This window comes from Hippoglossus hippoglossus, chromosome 16, assembly GCF_009819705.1.
Source record: "Hippoglossus hippoglossus isolate fHipHip1 chromosome 16, fHipHip1.pri, whole genome shotgun sequence".
Classification (NCBI taxonomy): domain Eukaryota; kingdom Metazoa; phylum Chordata; class Actinopteri; order Pleuronectiformes; family Pleuronectidae; genus Hippoglossus; species Hippoglossus hippoglossus.
This window is the reverse complement of record NC_047166.1, coordinates 15,332,559-15,355,391: the sequence shown is the minus strand read 5'-3', so window position 1 is coordinate 15,355,391 and position 22,833 is coordinate 15,332,559. Positions and strand designations below refer to the sequence as shown.

General features: G+C 39.3%; 2 protein-coding genes across 3 annotated transcripts in view; both read right to left on the bottom strand.

The window, feature by feature from the left end:
• mtbp (MDM2 binding protein) overlaps positions 1 to 9,348 on the bottom strand; it is a 28,281-nt gene extending 18,933 nt beyond the window's left edge. The window contains exons 1-8 of the mRNA XM_034611592.1: positions 9,050 to 9,348; positions 8,608 to 8,691; positions 8,438 to 8,511; positions 7,126 to 7,274; positions 6,820 to 6,878; positions 5,818 to 5,962; positions 5,249 to 5,363; positions 116 to 232 (exon numbers count right to left, since the gene is read on the bottom strand). Coding sequence (XP_034467483.1) covers positions 116 to 232; positions 5,249 to 5,363; positions 5,818 to 5,962; positions 6,820 to 6,878; positions 7,126 to 7,274; positions 8,438 to 8,511; positions 8,608 to 8,691; positions 9,050 to 9,116 — 810 coding nt within the window. The 5' untranslated portion in view covers positions 9,117 to 9,348. The remainder of the gene's footprint in view (positions 1 to 115; positions 233 to 5,248; positions 5,364 to 5,817; positions 5,963 to 6,819; positions 6,879 to 7,125; positions 7,275 to 8,437; positions 8,512 to 8,607; positions 8,692 to 9,049) is intronic.
• Positions 9,349 to 9,990: 642 nt separating this feature from the next.
• On the bottom strand, positions 9,991 to 21,414 carry LOC117777072 (zinc finger protein ZFAT-like). 2 transcript variants are annotated; one of them, XM_034611590.1, is made up of 24 exons: positions 21,200 to 21,414; positions 20,299 to 20,457; positions 19,783 to 19,929; positions 18,452 to 18,577; positions 18,098 to 18,199; positions 17,686 to 17,808; positions 17,515 to 17,588; positions 16,959 to 17,056; positions 16,638 to 16,727; positions 16,252 to 16,400; positions 16,046 to 16,137; positions 15,529 to 15,677; positions 14,520 to 15,438; positions 14,037 to 14,142; positions 13,680 to 13,912; positions 13,222 to 13,303; positions 12,846 to 12,965; positions 12,357 to 12,530; positions 12,052 to 12,140; positions 11,377 to 11,515; positions 11,017 to 11,123; positions 10,696 to 10,783; positions 10,400 to 10,497; positions 9,991 to 10,322 (listed from the first exon to the last, which is right to left on the bottom strand). In XM_034611590.1, the coding sequence occupies exons 1-24, from the start codon at positions 21,216 to 21,218 to the stop codon at positions 10,122 to 10,124; spliced, it is 3,684 nt and encodes a 1,227-aa protein (XP_034467481.1). In that variant the 5' UTR covers positions 21,219 to 21,414; the 3' UTR covers positions 9,991 to 10,121. The 2 variants fall into 2 exon arrangements, with proteins under 2 accessions (XP_034467481.1, XP_034467482.1); XM_034611591.1 differs by having other exon boundaries at positions 9,991 to 10,316; positions 21,200 to 21,390.
• Positions 21,415 to 22,833: the final 1,419 nt, after the last annotated feature.

The window sequence follows — 22,833 nt, the reverse complement described above, 5'->3', positions numbered from 1 at the left end:
GTGAGCAACTCCCACAGGTTGGGCAGAGGTTGTCTGAGGTTTCAGGACCTCGGGTCAACAACAGGAACATTTAAAGTTGAGAATTTAAGATAGTAGTGAAGAGTGCAGGACTCACCTCAGACTGAAGTTTGTGGTCTGTGGAGGTGTAGGGAGATTGCAGGAGACTGGACCCTGATGTGTCAGGCACTGGAGAGCGCAGAGAAAAGCCGTCGAAACGGAGCTCTGACACATACTGAAACATAAATGCACAAAGTTAACACATAATGAGCTTGACTCAGCAAGAGTCAGAAATCAGCAGCTGTACAACATCAGACATATGCAAACTGTTGGCCTGTCATAGTCTGTATATAAAGATGGATGAAATGACTGCTCCTCAAAAGTGAAAACAAAGCGTCTCAATCACCCCCTGGTGGCTGGCTGCAGTATAGGTCATAAACCACACCTCCTCCATGTTACTGGATGGGTCATGGAAGAAACCAAATTGTCAGTAAATAAAGTATATGTTAAATATTTTTTTGTCTTAAAGATGGTTTCTGTCATTTAAGGTAGTTCTTTTCACAATAATGTTTGTTAAGGTGCTCGTTTGGTTTGGTGCCAAAGCTTCAGCTCCTAATCACTACTGCACAGTCTCTGGCTCCAGATGCTTTATAATAATATAAAAAGATCGCAGCTTTCATATATGTGATATCTTAGCTTCATTTTTGAATATTTTTTAAATTGCCATAACACTACAGTCAATCACGGAGCCATCATTCCTTTGTTCTCAAATTACCAGAAAACTAGACATGGTTTTCTTTGCTCCAATCACATGGCTGTGCAGCTGGTGATATACGTGCACATACGCACATACTCTCAAACACATAATAGCTGATATGTTATGGATTACACGGCTGTATAGTGGGGGTGATTGTTCTCAGGCAGGTTTTTACTCCGGTGGGAATTCTCCTTTGTTCCACCACTCTCCAACTGTGAAGCTGTTACAGACTGACTGCTGGAGCCCACACACTTCTGATGGCAGAAACTCGACAAAGGTCACTACAGTGAAGGTAAAGAACATGCCTGCCTCAGCATACTCCAAGTTAAGTAGAGACGGGTGAAAACTATTGTCAGAGGGGATATGAACTCATATCATGTTATATATCATATCTTAGAGTCACTGATATTAGAGTTTTGAAGCTGATACCAACATCTGATGAGGATATTGGTCAATACATTAAAACATTTTTGATAAGGATGACTTAAATGTGTTTCAATTGTTTTAAATGGTGGCCAAGATGTGAAGATGACACGTGTCAATTCTCTCTGGTGAAAAAGCTATTTAAGATCATTTTGGGGCATTTTTGCCTTTATTGAATGGACAGCTTTAAGTGTGAAAGGGGGTAAGACATGCAGCCAAGGGCCCCAAGTTAAAGTCAAACTCTGATGAAGAAACGATTTAATTGAGACAGATTCTAAATCACCTTTGACATACCTCTCGCATTTCTGTCTGGTACATTTTAATGGCTGCCTAAGTATTTGAATATTAATTATATTAATACTATATCTGGAGACCAGATTAGAAACGTTCAGATTAATTCATTTCAAATGGAATATTGTGGCCAAATGTGGCCTTTACTATGGAAATAAATGTTTTGTAAGCTTTATGGAGTTTTTTTGCACATCAACAACCTATCAAAGGAAACAACAATAACCACCTCAGAGCTGCAACCCACATGCTGGAAGTATTGATGATTATTTTAATTGTACAATTACACAGCCAAGATACATGTGGCGATTTCTTTCTTCTTTGTGGAGAATTATCCATTTCAATGATAGTGATCACCTTTGCACGTGCAAGCCCCCCGTTCTCAACAATATTTTGCTAGGACTATCATCCTGAGCTTTCTGCCTACCAAGAAGATCGTTATTGGTTTAAATAAATTTAAAAAATAGAGTTTTTACCCCAGCAGAATAATAGTTGGGGACCAGCACTGTGTAGTCATATCAGCGTTGGCAAGACTAGTGTCAACGAAACAAGCTTCCAAATGTATTCACTTAAATGCTGCAGTAACATATTAATGTGAGGTGACACATTTCAGCAATTCTCACATTTTCACTTCAACAGAAGGAAAACATGCTACTTCAGAACATATCCAACCTTTCAGGCTTATAATGTACTGAAATCTATTTTGGTCACAGTAAACAAGCACTGTTATCAAGCAAAAATACACAAATATTTACCTCTTAAAATATATTTATTAAATATACTAGGCTCTGACCTGATTTGACATTATTTGCAAAACACATGTTTGACACAAAGAAGTAACTCAGCCATATATTTTCAGATGCAAGCTTATCAAAGTTTAACATTTCCTTTAACTGTCAACTGTAAATCTCAGCCAACAGTATGAGGCATGAAAGAGAACTCCATAGCGAAACAGATTGCTGATTATCCCCACGGGACTGTGGGAGAATGGCACACAATTGGCCAATTCTGTCCAGAGACATAAAACTACTGCACCTGCCAGAGTTTTCCCGTAATGAGAGAGAAACACAAGTTGGAGTGAAGTAATCTCCAGAGTAGCAACACAATAAAATGCTGTCAATTCACCTCAGTCTATTCACTTTGACAATATAAGCAGGAAAGCGGGAAAAAAGGACAATACATCCTAAACACTAGGAAATCTAATATTCCACCCAGATGTGGTTATTAAAAATCTCATTTTAAAATAATGGGCACTGATCTGCTGCTACAAAAGCCTCCGCTCTTGTTGAAAGACAAGGTTTGGGAGCCTGGCTGCAGGGATTTGTTGTTGACATTAGTGAGGGATTCAAGTAGTAGATGGGGTTGTTGTGGTCACGGCTCGGTGAAGGTAGAAATATAAACCAATACTTTATGGACTTCACTTTGTGTAAAGCGGTACTTGTCACTCGTGTTCCATACACAACACTATAGTGGACACTGGACACAGTTGCCTTCCAGCTCTGTTATTTTAATCTAGGTGTAATTTTTACTAGAGCCTGCCCGATATGGATTTTTCGAGGCCTATGCGGATAACAATATAATAAAAAAAGTTTATTTTTGGCAGTGATAACTAAGATGCTGTTATTAAAACATTATGACAAAGAAATATAACTGAGTCTTGCTTTTGTTTTACGGTTTAACCATAAACTTTATCATAAATTAATTATAGATGAAAAGAATACAAACAAAACCAAATATATAGACCTTGATTCCCATGTTTTACATTAAAATCTTTTTTGCATTTTGTTTATTCTGTACCAAACGATAAACACAAATACAATATGTCTTCATAACAGCCGATTTAAATTTTAACTTTATACTTCATTGCCATTTCAACAGAGTTGATGAGAATTTATCTTGGCAAGCTCATCCAAACATAGACAGGAAGAAAATACACACACACTCAAACTACAACATAGAGTTATTGGCCAACAAATACATTTGTCAGACTCCACTTTCCTCTTTAAACTCCTACAGAAGAATAGAACAGCACAGCACTGTTATCTCCTTTTCAATAACACCACTGTCCTTTAAATACAGACAGAAACTGCCCAGAGGCGTTCTCTAACACTTGCCTTATTCCTCTGTCTGAACCGATAATTAATTGCAGCCAACTCATCGAGGAGCGAGGTCGAGTCAGAGAGAAGCCCGGCAGAGTCAGGTCTGCTCTACCAGGGCAATGCCAGCAAGGCAGAGCTATTTCCCATGACCCCCCAGTGACCTCAAGTTATTCCTCTAGATTCATTCAGCAGCAGAGAAAGACTTATTCCCCACGCTGACTTGAAAAAAAAATATCGCTCAATTTAAAAAGGAGATACATGGAAATTTACCCTATGGCCGTGTGTGCAGTGAATGAGTAATTCCACATGAAAAAGATATGGGGACACAAAATTGCAGCAAGAATCAGGTCTAGGAACCACGATTATACTCAGCACAGAAGGTTCGTGAGGAAAACACTGGTTTCTCTGCCGTTCTCACTGAGCACAGCGAGAACACTGTTCATAGTAAAAAGCCATGGGCACACAAGCTGGTGAGTTCAAAGGGACACAGCTATTTTCTCATGCCCTCTACAGTCCAGAGCACACAACCTCACACACAAGTCATCCTCAGACCTGGCATTAAAATCCATCCTGAGTTATCTGATCAGACGTGGACAGCTACAGCTAGGAGGGATTTTATCTCTGATCATTCACCACCACATTTAGAGGTGATCTATGATGCATGTGGCCACATTATTTTCAGCAGTTTGAACACAAATCCGTACTGGGCCACACTAAAGACCCCCAACTCAGCTGACAGCCTCTGACCTGCTAAAGTATCGCAATGTACAAAAAGTATTTTTACAATTCTGTGTATTTGCCAAAGCCCAATAGTCCCCTTCAATTAAATCAAGCTGCACTAAATTGCACAAACTTGTAAAAATCTGTTCCCTTCATGTGCCTGATTTTTTTCCATCAAGATCCATGAATTATTCCCTGGGAAAACAGTGAATATGTCAAAAACAATGTATCTCACATTTTAAAGAAAGTGATTTAAAACATCCTGGATTGAACCCTGAACTGGTTTCAAAATTCAATGGGTTCTTCCCTGACCCACAACACACCCTTTCCCCAAGTTTCATGGTAATTCATCCACCAGCTTTTGTGTAATCTTGCTTTCAAACAAACCAACAAACAAACCAACCAACAAACAAACCAACAGACAGAGGTGAACCCCACCCTTCTTCTTTATTTATTGTACAGCTTTAAGCAGCACATTGATTCACTCAGCCCCTCCTGGCTCCCCTCTCTGCCTCTCATGACAACACTCAGCTACACGCAAACACCCCATAGTACTACAAAAACTTCTGAAACAAAGACATGCATATAATCTCGTGTTTAATAAGTATATAAAAAGAATTAAGGTTAAGTGTTGACAGCTGTCACCTACATACACTTATATCGTAGCACTGAGGCATGAACACACTATACAGACCCAAAAATACAATCTCCTTGAAAATGTCTAGTCTTCCTCTCATTCCCCAAAAGTCCTGTGTCACCAACTATAGGTACATCGTGTTTTAACAAAAACTAACTCACTAACACGGCTGTGCTTTTCTCGTGGTTTATACTGTTTATGATCATGTGAGTTCATTTGTTTTCTCCACTTCCTGTTCTATGCAGAGAAAATACAAAATATATTATGCAAAAACAACTATCCCCAATATTTCTTCTTCACGATCACACCACAAACAGAGATCATTACCTTCTTCTCTCTGATCATCAGGCCGCCCCTCCATAGTTCCTTATGGTCGATGCAGACGTCCAGGTCCGCAGGTTCCACCAGACCAGCACTCAGGTAGGATGCTGCTTTCTGCCACCTGGGGAAAGACAAAAAAGAGGAGTTAGGAATAAAAACCCATTAACTAAAATGAGATCTTCTGTGGAAATGTTGCTCAGACTATCCATTACTATAAGTCAACCCATGTGTATATTTACTCATCTAACTCCCTCTAGTGGTGAACTGGGGTCATTTCACATAGAATTCATACCAGTAAATTCAGTAAATTCACACCACACTGCTCCTTTTCCTGAATTTTGTGCTTTGGTAACTTCTCATCACCTATTCACATGTGCCACAGCGAAGTTACTATTATCTGTGTATGTGAGGATATGTTTATTTGAAGTCTAAACATGCTGATTGTGTGATGTTTATTCAATGATTTTATAATTTATCATTAACAAGGCTTGTGTAAATTAATATCAGCTTTAAAGTGTAACCAGTTTAAGTCAAATAGAGGGAAGGTAATGTATGTGTATTTTATTCCTTCTTACCCGGTTGTGTGTTGTGTGACTACATTGATCTTAGCAGCATGCCAGCACGACATGTGTTTGAGGGCTCCCAGCAGAGGCAGCAGGTCTTTGATGGGAGGGGATTCATCAGCAGAGCCCAACACCAGCACATCCAACAGGGCTTTACCTGTAAGGGAAAACAGAACAAATTAAAGAAGAATTCCAATATAGTTTTTTCTTATATAATGTCTCTACAGGATTTTATGAGGGGACAGTGACCTAAGCTGGTCACTCCATTGACACAATCCTCTCTGCGACTCTAAATATCATGACCAGTGGAAGAAAAGTAGGAAGCATGCAGTGACTCCAGCTCCTCGTGGAGCCAACAGTAAAGTGTGACTGTTCCTGAACTCCTGAGGAGGTGGTATATGTTAATTAAGTGTTCTTTGAAGAGTGAATCATCACTGCAGGAGGTGGACTTGCTAAGAATAAGTCAGAGTAGAAGCATCCCATCTTCCCAGTGGTGACGGCACACCGTATGTACAAAGTAGAGCAGACCACCTTTTCTACAAGGCTACAGCAGGCAGATTGTCAAAATCTAATTAGTTGAAATTGGACCAGATGCTTGTCACAAAGCTGAAGAGTTTGGCTCGGGTAAAGAAGGTCTGAATTCTTCACTACTCGCAGCTTTTGGCAAAGACAAAATTCCCACTTGAGACATTGCTTAAAGCAGTCAACTAAATTCTTGCTCTGTTGCTAAATCAGGAAACTATAGGATGATTCCTCTCCTTGTTAATACAAAATAGAGAAAACTGGTGAACCAGGCTTTAAAAATAATCACAATATCCAAAATCATCTGAGAAGTACAATTTTTGAATTGCCTGAAAAAATGTGCATTAAAATAAAAATCTTAATACATTTCATGTAAGTTATTTTACATTATAAAGAAAAAGAGATCTAAACATGACAACATTAACGTCAACATCAACACAAATGACAGAACTTTAAATATATTCACAGCTACTATGGATCAGTGAACTGTACCTGGAGGTGGTAGCTTGTCTGACAGTAGATGAATTCCTTCTGCAGCCTCCTCGAACATCCTGTCCAATGAAGCCATTCAGATCAGGTCCCATAGGGAAAAATAATACATCTGGACTTATCTTGATATTAACCCCTTTAATAACCCTTTACAATTTAGTACCTTCAAATAATATCAATATCATTAATTCACATCGGTTTTACAATTGTTCACACAGATGAATTTAGCACAATCCTCCCACAGAGAAGAAAATGTAAACCTGTATATTTACATAAAAAAAACACTAAATATGAATATGTGTCACTCACTCTGTCAGTGCTGGCTGATCAGCTTTTTGCTCCAGCGCCTCCTCATTACTCAGACAACTGAGACATGACTCCACAGCAGTAGGCTTCTCCTCCTCCCCATCAGTTTTCTGATGGCCTGTTCCCAACTCTTCCCAGTCCAAGCTGCAAAACTACAAAACAGTTGAGATGCATTTAACAACTTTGTTTTGTTTTAGTGTCTATATTATATTTATTGCTATACCTCAGACAAATGTGATGTGACAGTACAATGATTGCATGTTTCAAGCCAAAGATAATTTTGTAATTTTTGATATTGTGAAGTAACAGCTTCTATGAAGTACATTTTAAATGATCAGCTGCTCTGACAGTTCAGGGCCAAGATGAAAAAGACTGTTCTGCAATTATGGATTGATGTAAACATTTCAGGATTACTGTGAACACTGACCACCACTACAAATGCAGTAATACATGTGTTACAGTCAGTAAACTTGATAAGATGTGGGAGAGATCAACTGCATTTCCCACTTTCTCTCTGTTTTACATTTCGAGGAAGGTAATTCAAAGAAATAGCTTGTGTTGCTGAAGCATATCAGATACTAATTTAGGCTGAACATAGACTTAATTATACTATAGCTTTGAGAGGTTAATACCTCAGCCTCATAAAGACTTTGCAGTGAAAAGATTGATATCACATGAAAGACCTGCAACTCAGTCTGGAGCCAAAAACTTCAATCAATATCCAGCCCCTACTCCCTGAAGTCTTATTTCTAGGCTTTTACTGCCTCACAAACTGAAGAAAGCACACAAATATGTGCTTATACTCAGAACTTAGGAATACAAAAACTACTGTTTATGGCAATATGACTGTGGCCCTGAGAGGTCAATGCACTGCATCCTAAAAAACACATGCAAATAGAGAAAGCATTTCATCGATTTGACGGCACAAGTGCGGCAAATTGAAAACGGGCTACAAATACTCACAACACAACCAAATCAGCACAACATCACCAGATATTCACAACACAACCAAATACTCACAACACATCCAAATACTCACAGCACAACCAAATACTCGCAATATAACCAGATACTCACAACACAGCCAAATACTCACAACACAACCAAATACTCGCAATATAACCATATATTCACAACACAGCCAAATACTCACAACACAATATTTGGCTGTATTGCAAGTATTTGCAGGGTACGTGTCGTCAAATTGACTAAGCTGTTTTCTCCATTTCCACGTGTTTTGTCTATCTGTGTGTGTTTTCTTGAGTTGCAGTGCGTTGTCCTCTCAATGGTCTCGGATCTCTCCTTCGTGTCTCACCTGTGTGACTCCCTGGCAAGCTTGAATGGCGAAGTACCACTTGAGACCTGCTGGACTGCCATCCAGAGAACAAGCTGAGGGATATGCAGAGGAAAGAGGTGCAGTGAGGTTTTGTTGTTTCGATGAGACGCAGGGAAACAGATGCACATGAAGCCTTTGAGTTACTGCACCTGGAAACCCAGAGACCCCTCTCACCGACTCCACAGAGGAGATATCCACCAGTCTGTTATATATGAGCTGCACTGGCTCCAGACCTGTGGACAGACAACAACTGAGCTCTCAGGCTTCATCATAGCTGGACTACTAATTCATTAAAGTTTAAAAACATAGAACCATTTAGATAATGTGACCTCGCCAAGAAAACACTGTACATATCCCACTAAGACGTCACAGCTTAACAAGCTAACTGCAGGAGAATCAACTCCCTCTTTAAACACATGTATCTAAAGAAAGGTTAACTTATATGACGCAGATATTAAATCCTCCACCAGATAAACCTCAGTAGAGTAATCCATCCAAACGTTACTGTAAACAATCAACTAGCTAACTAGACTGAACTCCTATTAGCAGTGTTGACGGTAGCAGAGAAGTTATGGAGGAATTCAAACTCACCTTTATTCTCCTCGGTCGCTTCGTCGTCAGTTTGAGAGAAAGAAACAAGCAACACGTACCGGTCCATGTCGTGTAAACATGAGTTAATTCACTGTTAATGTCTGTGTGGAGTCAAATAATGAAGAACTAAGAACAACAGCTTTTCGCGCACTGTCAAATTTCCCACCGCTCTTCTTCTTCTTCTGTGTAATCGGCCGGTGGCTGGAAACAAAGCGCGCCGTCGCCACCTACTGGACAGAGACTGAAACAGCAGATAAACCAGCTGTGTAGTTTTTAAATCTTTGTTGCTCAGCTCATTTCATTCATTATTATTACCTGCTGTCTTTCTTCTCCTCTCATAAAACGACCAGTTGTTTTTACATATTTATTGTGTGCTGTCAGCATTAATCTGGCATTGGGGTGTTTTTTAAAATTTTTATTTGTTGATATCCCACCTGCTGCCAGGAAATAGAAAGCAAAATTTCAGCTGAATTTTTAGCGTCATTCGATGAAAAATCATCAGCAATGAATAAATCCATAACATAGATTGTTGTTTCACATAAACAGATTGTGGTATTACCCTCATTGTGGTAATATCCTGCATGAAGGCGGGTGGTTCCATATGCTCCTAAAGCACAATTCTTATCTCCAGTCTGTGCTGTGACTTGTTTGTCTTTGCCAGGGTGGAGGCTGACCTGATTTTCAGCCTTATGGCAGTCTGTACAATTCACCACAAGTCAATACTGTCAGATTTGTGTACTTGACACAGCACAGTGTTATTACTATTTCTGAGCTACAGTGAGATCATAATGCAAAGTTTAGATTCTCTAAAAACGTCTTTATGTTTAAATATACTTTATAAAATACTATAGAAAGTAAATAATATGTCACTTAATCACAAAACAAAGCATTGCATTAACTGTTGAAGAATGATGAAGAAAATCCTTAATGAAGACGAACAAACGTTTACTAAATCAAGATTTTATTGTTAATTTTGTACATTTGATTTTATTTACATTCACTAACTGATCCATAATCCGTGAGCCACTCAGTGTGGATAGGTCAATAATCTTATGTTAAAATTCTAGCATTGCTAGTTGATTTCTACAGTGTGTTCCTGAACGTAGACGATATAGTGGTGAGTGTTTTCTCCCTGAGTGAGGACGGTCAGAGCCTCCAGGCCATGTTCATCCTCCACCACCATCACCTGGTCACCGGTTAAGTCCCCGTCTTCGTTCACCACCATCAGCTGTTCGCCGCAGTTATCAATTTCCTGTTCGTCACCCACCTGCAACTTTTGCCACAACTCAGCGTCAAAGTTTTGTTGAAACCAGTCGCACTATTCTGAGTGAGTGATGTGATGACGTTTACCTGCTGTACGACGGTAACAGTGCCTGGAGCCATGGCGACCATGGAGGTGACAGCATCATGAGCCTCTGCACTGAACTCAGTGATCTCCTGGATATCAACTGAAAAAAAAAAGTGTGTGTGTGTTAGTTACACAAGGCACAAACTAAATTCCATTCATAACATAAATAAATAGAAATGGCAACAAACAGCACTTCCCAGATTGTTTGTGCAGATAAACATTTTTTTAAAAGGTCTCTGGTCTGTGCAGAGGCTGAGTCACTTATCTACCGCATGTCTGTCACTGTTGGTGTTGTTACCGTTGTCGTGCAGCGCTGCTACAGGTTCTTCTGTCAGCAGCTCTTCATCCCCCACAGTCACATATTGGGCCTCTATTGTCTCACCAGTCTGGATATTTATACATATGGCAGATATTGTATTATCCTGAAAACTCAGGCTTTGACAAATAAAAACATCTGTTATGTATACTATGTGATATCATGGTGTAGCTAGTGAGCATCTCTTTCTTCTCATATGTTGGCAGCAGTTTCAAAATGTCTAAATCAGATATTCAGTGACCAGTAAATTAATGCAATGCCTCTTTTTCTCCCTGTCTAGTCTATGTATGTGTACATGTTTACCTCCCAGGTTTCCTCCACCACTTTCTGGATGTGTTTGCTCTTCATGTGGCGATTCAGCTCCCACTTGGTGCCGTAAACAAAGTCACAATCAGGACACTTCTTTCCACCTAAACACATACCAACACATAACAATGAGTAACCCTTTTCACCTTGTATCAAATAAATTCCCACTCCTGACAGTCCCAACCCTAACATCAACTGCACTTTAAACAGTATTTAAAGTGTACAAAGGTCCTATGGTCGTAAGTAAGTGAACTTTATTTGTAAAGGGCCTTTTGAAACCAGGGAAACAAGGTTCTGTACAGTTCAAACACTGAAGAGGAGTGTATCGTTAAAAACAGGAAGGAAAGGAGGTGAGACCTTGCTGTTTCAGAGCATCAGCATTGGGCAGCCCGGTTCCGGCATTCTCATATTTCTGATCTGGGTGTTTCAAGCTGTAGTGTCGCTTCAGAGGACCAGTGAGGTTACAGGAGTAGCGGCAGTGGGCACAACGGAATGGCTACAAAGACAAAAACACACACACAAGTAAAAACAGGAAATATGAGGAGGACGAGCCTGAATTGTTTAATATCTATTGATTTTTCTGAACATCTCATCAACAGTGATTGTTTATGACCCATTTGTATTGTTTAAATTTGCTTGAGGAAACGGGTTGCGAATGGTTGACTAAATCTACTGATTATCTACTAAATGAGACTCAACTGTTGAAAGATGAAATGTAAAAGTTAAATACACACATCTGTATATTAAAAATAAATTATATTAATATTCAAAAAATTCATAATTATATTAAAATTATTACATACTTTATGGAAATCAATTTATGTTTCCCAAACAAACAAAATGAATGGGGTTTGTAGGTAATATCTCCCTACTAATAAATTACCATGCATTAATAGAGATACATTATAGTATAATGGTATTTCTACATACTGAGAATAAGGTGTGTGTTTGTGTTTGTGTGTGTGTGTGTGTGTGTGTGTGTGTGTGTGTGTGTGTGTGTGTGTGTGTGTGTGTGTGTGTGAGAATTCCAACCTTAAATTGAGCGTGTTGCTCCTTATGTCTGAGCAGGGCAGGTTTAGAGACCGAGGTAAAGTCACACTCCGAACATTGAAACCTCTTCCCTGAACAAACAAAGATTACTGCTCTTATTTTTTATCATCGCTTTGCACATCCTCAATCTCTGCTAATCCAACAGAACACTTGTGACGTACAGTGCATAATCATTATAAAACATAAAATAGGTAAATTATCAAACAGATAACAGCAAATAGAAAAAGAATTAAACATTGAAATAAAAAATATACATCATCAGCAGTGACACAGGAGAGTTTGCATACCTTCTTTTGTATGGCTCTGTCTGTGGCTTTTCAGTGTGACTTTAGATTTGAACTTTTTACCGCACAGATCACAGAGATGAGGTTTCTCTGTGTTGTGTCGATTCAGATGGGACTTGAGGTTGCTCTTGCTGCGACCTGCGTAGTCACACAAGCTGCAGAGGAACGGCTTCAGACCTGCACAGATGGACACATGTGCAAATACACACTTAAAAAGGAGCCCAGAAAACACAACTCGATAAGAATATCGGAGAACAGCAAATGCTAAAAAGATGTACTTTTTTTCTAGAGTTTGGGGTTTTTCAACCTGACAAGAAAGGTACCACAGCCTCGTGACAGATGTAACTTCAAGGTTAACATTTTATCGAGGTGTGCAATTGTTAAAGCAGAGACTGAGGGAAGGAGGACTCTGATTAATATTTTTACTTCCTCGCAACAAAACTCGTAACATTGTGAGTGTGTGTGCGTGTTAAAGGCAGAGGGATGTCTCACCTTCGTGGGCCCAGATGTGCTGCTTAAAGTCTCTGCTCTTCCTCAGGAAGTAGGAGTCACAGTACGGGCACTTCTTCGCACGCTGCGCCATCAATCCTTTTCCCCGCACAGGCCGCCCATCTGTCCAACACACACACACACACACGACTATGTGACAAGGTATTTATGCCAATCTAGAAAAAGTTTCAGTTAAAACAAATTATAATTATTTCCCCATAAATAATGGAGGTATTCCAGGTTATTATAAACATTCAACAGTGCCAAAAGAGCATACTCCATTACAAACAGTTGCCTCGTAATGAAACAAAGCTAAATTAGAGGGGCTAATCTAAAGATGGAGCAAATAAATATCTGGGTATATTTGTGTGTTCTTTACCAGGGTGGGATGTTTTCATGTGGTTTTTGAGCTTGTGCTCTGCGATGCTTTGCTGGCAGACGGGACAGGCCACACTCTTCCCCTGAAAAATCCACAGCAAGACAAAGACATCATCATGTCGTTATTACATCCCTCACAAAAACAAAAAACTATTTGGCCCTACGGCTCAGATCAAATTCCTCTTATTGCAAAAATTTTACTTTTGATCAAATGTGTAATTACATAAAATAACATGGAATCAGAGATTGATAATTCTTCCAGGATGTGGTAAAAAGGTAAAAGGACTGTTGGTTCTCTGAGGTAGCTGAGGTGAGGCCGTGTGCTCCAACCACAGCACAAAAGGTGAAGAGGTCAAACTAAATATAACAGCTCTTGAACTCCTCAGTGTGCCAGGGGTGTACAGGCAGTCTATCAAAAAGGACTTCTCTGAATACTGAGGATTTCCTCAGGCTGGTTACCTGTTCCTGGTGCGTCCTCAGATGGGCTTGTAGTTTGTATTTGTCAGGTGTGGTGTATTTACAGCCGGGATTAGAACAAGGCAGCAGCAAACCGCTGTGCTTCTGGATCTGGTGCCGCTTTAAGGAGCTTTTGGTGATGGACGAGTAGCTACACTTTGTACAGTAGTGCAGGTGCTCCTTGGTGTGGGTGCGTACGTGGATGTTATATTGGACTTTGTACCAGAACAGTTTACCTGTGCAGCAGAAAAATAGGGGGAAAGGATTAAAGTATTAGTATTAAAATAATAATATGTAGAAAAAACTAACTAAAAATAACAGAACAAAACCAGTTGACATAAGGGGGTTTCCTCATCTCACCACAGTATTGGCATTCTAAGTCTCCGTAAAGTCTCCTGAGCTGCTGGAAAGTCTCCATGTTGAGGTGAGTCTTCTGAAGAGATGAAAACACCTGCTGGAATGCACTCTTCAAAGCAGAGATAAACAAAACCCTTAAAATGAATCAAGTGGAAATAACATAACATTGAACCAATAATAGTAAGAATTTCCCCATATCGTCAAACAATACAAACAATAACTGAAACAAGAAAGAACCATAAGAACTTTTCCATTGGTTTAGTCATATTGGTGTGTTGTTGTTATTCATATTTTTTGATGACAATAGTAAACATAGTTACTGAAGCATCTTTTTTTTAACACTATCATTGCCTGCCATCACCCTTGTTTGATTAATCATTGTCACTTCAAGCAAAAAAAACAAAAAAACATTCCCCTGTTTTTGCTAAGAGAAATAAGCAAGATAAACAAAAACACCCAACAAAACCTAAAAAAAAAAAGATTTACCTTCTCTGAATGTGGGGTTTGATCCTCTGCCCCTGGAGGTACCGGGGACGAAGGTGTGTTAACGCCTAAATCAGGTAAGTCTGAGTTTCCTGATGAAGAAGGTGTGTCTGTGTTTTTGGCTGCATGTGTGTTTTCTTGAGTCCTGTCCTCCATGTGAGGGCTGTGATTGCTCTCCGGTGATGGACAAGTTTTTGTGTTGTGTTCGTGTCTGTCAATATTTTCGGCTGCAGGGGTGCATGGGTCCGCTGAGTTGGCCTGTGCTGCTTCCCCAGCTGTTGTTTTGTCCTGTATGTCAGTGGGAGTTGAAGTTTCTATAGAAATCACTTCTTGTGTTTCTTCTTCTGTGACCTGCACATCTTCCAAACTTTCACCCTGAGCTTTAGCTTCCTCCCCCTCATTCTCCCTCTCTTCCCTTGCGACAGTTTCCAGCTTCTCCGCTTCACCACCAGGCAACTCCTCCCCTCCTCCATTTCTTCCACCCTCCTCTATCATCCTCTCATCTCCACCTTCCTGCTCTGTCCTGGGCTCTTCCTGTCCCCCTCCTTCTGTGTCCTCCCTCTCCTCGTCCCCCCTCGCGTCTCCTCCGGGCTGTATCAGAAAGTAGCTGTTATCGATACAGTTGCTGAAGGCCTGCTCCTGGTCCAGGTCGGGGTGAGACTCTTTCAGGTGACTCTTTAGTCTCTGACAGCTGACAAACTTCCCGTCACACACAGAGCACATGTACAGGAAGAGGTGCTTCTTGACATGAACGGCGAGGGCGTCCAGCTTGGTTGCGGCATGGTCACAGAGCAGGCAGGCGAAGGGACGCAGAGGCCCGTGGACCAACAGGTGACGCTCCCGCTCGAGTTGGTTCTTGAAGCGTCGTTTACAGGTTGGACAGTGGTACAGGAGCTGTCTTAGGCCCTGACGAGTCTTTAAACTAGAACAGAGTGAATTAGAAAGGCAGGTGGGTGAGTTGGTCAAAAAGTAGATACGGATGAATTCAATTATCATGCACAGCAGGTTGTACCTCAGTTCCTGGTAGCTCTGGTGGACCTTAGAGTCTTTGAGGTTATGACGTTTCTCCATGTGTTTCAGCAAGTTCTTGACATCGGAGTATTTTTTCGCACAGAAGCTGCAGTGCTGCTTCACCTTCATGTGGACTCGCTCTATGTGGACCTGCATGACCAGAAACGCAGAATTACAGCAGCGACCACAACGACTATAGAAAGCCAGAATCAAAAACAGAGAAAACTGCCTCTCACAGAACAAGAATCAAAGAGTACAACCAAAACACAAATAACAAATAATATCTTATGTTTTTAGGGCAGGTGCAATATTCAACTCACTTCTATTCTGCATTTTTAGGGGTTAGGGTTAGGTTTAGCCTAGGTTTAGCCTAACCCTAACCCCAGACCCATACCACACCCTTCCACCAACTTTTGTGGTAATCCATCCAGTATTTAATCAACAGACAAACAAACACAGACGAAAACATAACCTCCTTGGCGGAGGTAGTAATAACAGTTTTAAAGTAATACAAATACCTTGAGGTGTCCTGGGCTGAGGCAGGTGAAAGAACAGTGCTGACAGCTGAACTTCTCTCCTGTGTGTTTCCTCAGGTGAACATTCAGGTTGGCTTTGAGGAAAAAATAAAGTACATAGGTAAGTGAGCAGTTTTTTACATATTTACAAATATTTTTTTTCTGGCTGTGATTTGTCTGTGTGTGTGTGTCAGCGAGCCTGGATTCACCTTTGATGGCGGATGCGTAGTCACAGTGTGGACACTGGAAGGGTTTCTCCTGCGTGTGCGTCCTGAGGTGAGCGACCAGCGAGTGTCTGAACTTAAAGATCTTTTTACAGAACTCACAGGTGAAGATCTTCAGCTGGCTCTGAGGTAAACTGGGAGACAAGAGAGCGACAATATTATATTTTCCCATTGACAGATATTACTGTTGCTATGTCTGCACAGTGAACAACAAGCAAACAAACTAAATCACTTTTATCTCTACTTGTAAAATTAGATGATGTTGTATTTACAACAAACATTATGATGCTTGTAGAAGTTTTAATTACCTGCAAATGAAAATGTAACAACTGTAAAGAGAAATTACTGTTAAAAAAATATTCATACAGTACTTGGTATTATTTTGCTTGATAGAATATTCCTGGAAGCCTCTGCTGGCTGCTGCTTCTGTTGTTGTTGTTGTTGTGAAGGTTGGGTTGGAGCTAGAAAACAAAAGGAACCGATTACTGACTAGATAATACTGGTGATCAAACGACTACAAGTCGATATTGAAACAGGGCTATATAACATTATGTATGCATGTGATTGATAGGTCATCTCTCAGGTCTGTTGCAGTGTTTTGATAGATTGCCTCACTGATAGTGAGATATTATGCAAAATCATTAATTACGTTCAAAGAATATCATTGGAGATAAAGATTATCCATTATGTACCTCGGCTCTTGGTCCGTTTCAGAGTTACAGTCCGAGATGGTGGCTTCACTTGAAAGGTCTTGTGACTGACTCTGGACAACTGCAGACGGCTGGGTGACCTGAAAGATTCAGAAAATAAACCTGTCTCATAATGGTGAAGCAACTAAAGTAAGATAATAACAAATGCAATCACAGAATCTCCATATTTAAAAGTCAGCTCAAATGCTAAAAATTTGTGGAAAAATAACTTTTATTTTACTTTTACAGAACATCGTTCTGTAAAAAACACGGTGACCAGTAGGACCCATACACGACAGTCAACAGCTTTCACAAAGACAATTTTGACAGTAAAGTACTTGCAATGAAAGGTGTTCAGAGGGACTTATCCATATGAAACACTGAAAGAAAGACCTTTTATATATTTATATAAAATTTTGTGAGCACCATGGACAAAACCTCCTTTACATCCATGATGTACCAGAAATTTTATATATCAAAATTGTGAAAATACAACTAAAAATGTATTTTTCTGTATCTTCTCTGAGTTGTCTCTTTCATATTTCTGTATTTTTTTTACCTGAGGCTGAGTCTTGTCGAGAGCAGACTCTGTATCCCCTGAACTTTTCTCTACTGGAACCATTTTAAATACACCTGTTGAGATTAAGTTAATATTATACATACAACATACTGCCTTCAATAATCGAGACATTTATTTATTTTCATACATTTACAAAAGAAAAATTCTGACCTGGAAGTGTCTGATCTTCTTTCAGAACAACGCTGATGACTGATTTCTTGTTTTCTGTTGCTGCGTCTCCTTCTTTGGATATTTGGCTTCGGCCATTTCTCTGGGATCTGAAGCTGCCAATGTCTGAAAAAGAGACAGCAAAAAAATGTTCAGCCTGTTTGGACTGTAAAAATAAACCTGAACTGATTCGGGACAGTAACACTGAGTATGTATGCAGATCAAATGACTGCAGGCATCTTTCAGCCAATGGCACACTTCTAACCCAGACTAGCTAATAGAGGTAGATATCTTTTAATGTCTTCATTCAGGGTACAGTAAATATCACAGCCATCATATCTGCTTTCAGACTTCAAAACAAAAGTATAAATGTGAGAAAGTATTTAAAGAAACTATGTCCAGAGCGTGAACTTACCTTTTTCTGGCTTCTCTGTGTTTTTCTTCTTCTTGTTTAGATCAGCTTCTGCATGGTCCAAAGTTGCAGAATCCTCAACTTCTACTCCGACAAAGTTTCCCCCTGGAAATTTGTGTTTTTTAATCAGTCCAAACAATCCAGTGTCCAGTGAATGTATGTAAATTGTATTGTTCTGTACTGTATCCCCAACATTTCTAGTTAACAGACATATTTAATGATGTGTAATTATATTTTCTAAAATGCTTCCAGAAAGCCACCCAACTTGGTGTCGTTTGTCAAGATATGCGGCACATGTTCACTTATCTGTTCTTGTTACTTATTTCAAATGTATGTCTTTGCCATGTCACTCCTCACCAATCTCCTCTTCATTGTCCCCCTCGTCTTCTCTCAGACATATGTGTTTGAGGATCTGTCGTCTGTTGCTGAAGGTGCGATGGCAGTTTTTACAATCGAGTTCCAAAATCCTAGTGTAGCTTTCACCTAGGAGAAGAACATAACAAAAAAAGAATCAGAATGCAGAGTGAAGGAAACCGTTTGTCTAGCATATTTACAAGAATCATTGAACCCAACATTGGCCGTCCTGGTTAAAGTAGACTCAGAAGCTAGTTATCAACTGGCCCAGTTAACCCTGGATTTACAAGCACGTTCATGTTAAAAGTGGGAGTCATGTATTACAAGCAGCAGCCACAGAAAGATGAATAATAATGTACTAAATATGATGAGAGGAAACACTGCTACCTGCTGGTAAATGGTGTTACAGCAACAGACAAAAGTGATAATCAACAATGTGAAATTTAAACAATATGATTAAACAACTAGAATATGAAAGAAACCCTGGAAATAGTTTTCAGATTTTTAAAAGTGGGGCAAAGGATAAACTGTAAATGAGCAAAGGAATTTTATCCAAATAGATTTAAGCTTTTTGGTCTCATGATCAAACTATGAAGTAATGCAGATAAAAAAGAGAATTAAGTAATGTCTGCTTCTGCTGCCAAAGCAGGAAGAGAGGAGAAGTAGTTAATGTCTGATGAGGTCGATATGAATGAAATGTGCATTTATGAAATGGGAAATATTTATTGTGAGAATCATTTTTTAATAAAAGACATAAGAGGGTTTCGTTTTTATTTCTAACTATCATCACACAGCCTCCTCGTGTTGTTCTGAGTTTTCATGATAGAGCAAGAAAATAAATGTTTTAACACTGTCAGGATTCAAATAATGTTTGTTGAATAAAGCTTGAATACTTCCGATGTATTTATTTATTGTGATAAACGCTCCCTCTGTTTGTAGGAGCTAAGTATTAAAAACAGAGTAGACACACGGAAAGTTTGGAAAAGCAAAATGATTCCACTCATCTATAGAGATAGCTCTGGCTATTTATATTTGTCACTTAATTGGAATTTATTTTGTCCCAGTCAGGATCCTGTCGAATGATGACTCTGGTTTTCCATTGATCTGATTGGTCAGTAGTTGGGCTGTTGACAGGTTTTGATCTGATTCTCTGATGTTAACCTGCTGCATATTACAGGCCCTCGGCTTAAAATGTCAACAGATCAACTGAACAAACTAAGCTGTTGTGTTAGTAGAGGCTGTCAGGTTTACTCAGTGTGAATTCCATTAAATAGCTTTTTCCAGATGATAATTGTCCAATATTTTACATGAAAAAGAAATAATCACAGATCTACCTTCTATTGAGCTATTTTGTGGGTCTCCCTGCTTCTTATTCTCCTCTTCTTGTCCATGAGAATTATCCGCCAGAGAATGGGTGGAGTCGGTCTTGGACTTCTTCGTGGAGCCTTTTGGTCGTCCTCGCTTTCGCTTCACTGGGATCTCTGTGGACCAGAGAGACAACAGAACAGAGGGGTTTTCAATGTACAAGACCAAAATCAACAATGAGATTATGCCACAAACAATTGTTTTCTGAGTAGCTAAAGCTCTACTGTAGCTTCTGCATTTGCATAGAACTCCACTGTCAGCAATACATCATACCAATACATTCATTAGTTGTAATAGCTTTTCATTTTAATTATCTTCTAAATAACTTTGTACAATAAACATGATGGTCCAGTTGTGAAATTGATTCCTATATTAATATTCTTGCACTGATTATCAAGTCAAATTCATCCTCAATTTAGTGAAGGTAGTCATAACGATTAGGACACAGAATGAAGTAGTCCTGGCAGTGCCTGCCCCAATCTGACCTGTCAGTGTCTCTACAGGCGCTGATTCAAGGGGCTGCAGCACAATGATGATGTCACCAGGAGGCTCCTGCTGGGGATGCTCCTGGGAGCAATGGACCAGGAGCAGAGGGCGACTGGGAGAGAAGAGGTTGCACAGCCGACACATGAACACAGAACCATCTGGAAAGACAGGGAGAAGGAAGGTGTGAGTAAAACATGTCATTCTAAAATAAGAGCGTGAGAAAAATGAAAAAGAACAACATCATTTATCTTCCTCCAAACAGGGAGCAGACTTATAAATATACAGCTAAATATGATGTAAAAAAAAAAGTAGTATATAAGGAAACTTTCATGTTTGAGGGGCATCACATTTAAACTTGAAATTTCAAATTAAAATGAAAATAGTTGCTGAACTTATTGCTGCAGGTCTAATATCAATTGTTATTTTTCTCCATGTGAGTTTAAAATTTTCTTCAAACTTTTCATAAAGTAACATCCCACATATGTGCAGCACCTCGGGACATTGAGTTTTCTTGATAAAAGATTCGCAGCAAAGTGGAAATAACGATGCCATGAAACGATGAGCTAGTTTTTAAAGTGACTGTTCATATATTTCATTATTTTTCTCTTCATGAAGATGATGATGTTTCTGTGTCCACTCAGTTTGATGATGTCTTCAAACTTTCATTACTTCTGATCTAACGGTGGAGGAGTCAACTCTTCAGGAAACACATGTTCACAGACTCGGACCAAACTCTGCACAACACGTGGATTCAAAAGTGAGGATCATATCAACGGAGTCCACAGAAAATGCCGGATTCTTACAATGAATGGTTTCAAATGTAGAAGCGTTTGGTTATTTTGATTCGGCCTGAGCGAAAATGCAGATCCGACATATTCGAGTTGAAGCAAAAATTCTTACCTGCTCCCTGTGCATCCATTTCTCCAGCGCATGAGCAGCTAAATAAAACTAATTTATCAACGGGCACGCGCCATCATACGACTAAATATAACCTCTACTTTAGATTTAGAGCGAATTTTGCATTACGTGTGTAGAAATTTCTGTCGAATCTGCGACACGAGTAATTCCCACCAGCGGAAGCGTAGACTGTATCGAACAGGATCTGTTGGTAATGTAGCACACAGCGATCTCTGTGGCTGGAAGACTGAATTGCAGTTGGGTGGGGAAAGCCAGCATCCTCAAGAATATTTTTTTTTCCTCAAATAGATTCAATTTTATTCCCTCTACCACTGTTATTATTGTATTACTATCCAACATATTTGTGTCAAGAGGTGTCAAAACTGTTGGGAGTCTCACAGAGTAATGCTCAATTACAATAGAGTTTGTGATTTTATGTTGGATAATTTCCAGCAAAATGGAACATAATTAGACCATACAACGTTATAGTACAAATTAATGAGAACTTTGGAATAAATAAATAACTGAAGTAAGTATTCTTTATGTTGTAATGTCTGAATATAAATCAAATACCAAGACCCATTCACTGCACTGTGGTAAAAGCTTTTAGTTATAATGCCTCAGTTAAGGCTTTATCGTCAAGCTGGTAGACATGGCTTAATGTGCATTTATAAATCCATTAGTAGTAACAATAGTGTTTTTTTTTTATTATGCAGCTAAAAAGGTAATAACAAAGTTTTAAAATTGGCACATTCTTCTTTTACCGCTGTTTTTATTTTCAATTTGTGATTTTATGTTTTCTAATTTCGAGTGAAATAAAAAGTAACAAGGCCACAAAATAGGTACCCATACAAACGTTGTAAAAGTGAACTGATGAACAACTATTAACATGTAGACACAATGACAAAACTTTTATTAAACAATGCAAGAATTTACAGACATACAAACATTTACAGCATTTTGTTTTTACATTAAAGAAGTGTCAGCTCAGGCCAATCCCAATGAGCAACAACAGCTAAAGGCAACCAAGCACACACACACACGCACACACACACGCGCACACACACACACATTCATTATATAAGGAAGAACAACAAACTGTAGCCAGGTAAAAAATGTCTTTACCCTCATTCCTTACTACTGCCTCTTTTATTTTTACATACCCTGCACTCATTTCTTTCTCACAAATCGATGGAGATTTGGAGTTTTCATAACTCAGATGGAGAGGTGACTGTCATAAGCAACCTGCTAATACATAAAAGTGCATGCTCTATTATCAGAAGAAAAAAAAAAACACAAATCAATTCTGAATGAAAAATGAAACAAGTGTCAGGAGCAGTTGTTAACATGAATCATTCAGGAACAAATCAAGTGAATAAGTAAACTCCACCTCACAAGAAAAAAAACATGTGTCAGATACTTTAACCTGGTCTAGAAGACGTGACAATGCACGGCAACATCTTTAATAGAATTAGAGCAATGTCTCATTTGTCCACGTTCATGTCGGATTAAAACTGAGAGTTTGACTAAGTGTCATCAACTGCTGGGGTGACAGACGTTCCTCCGTGACCACACCATTATGTAAAAAAATATTTGTAATACCAGAAATGATTTAATGGTCTTTGCACATTTGTTCG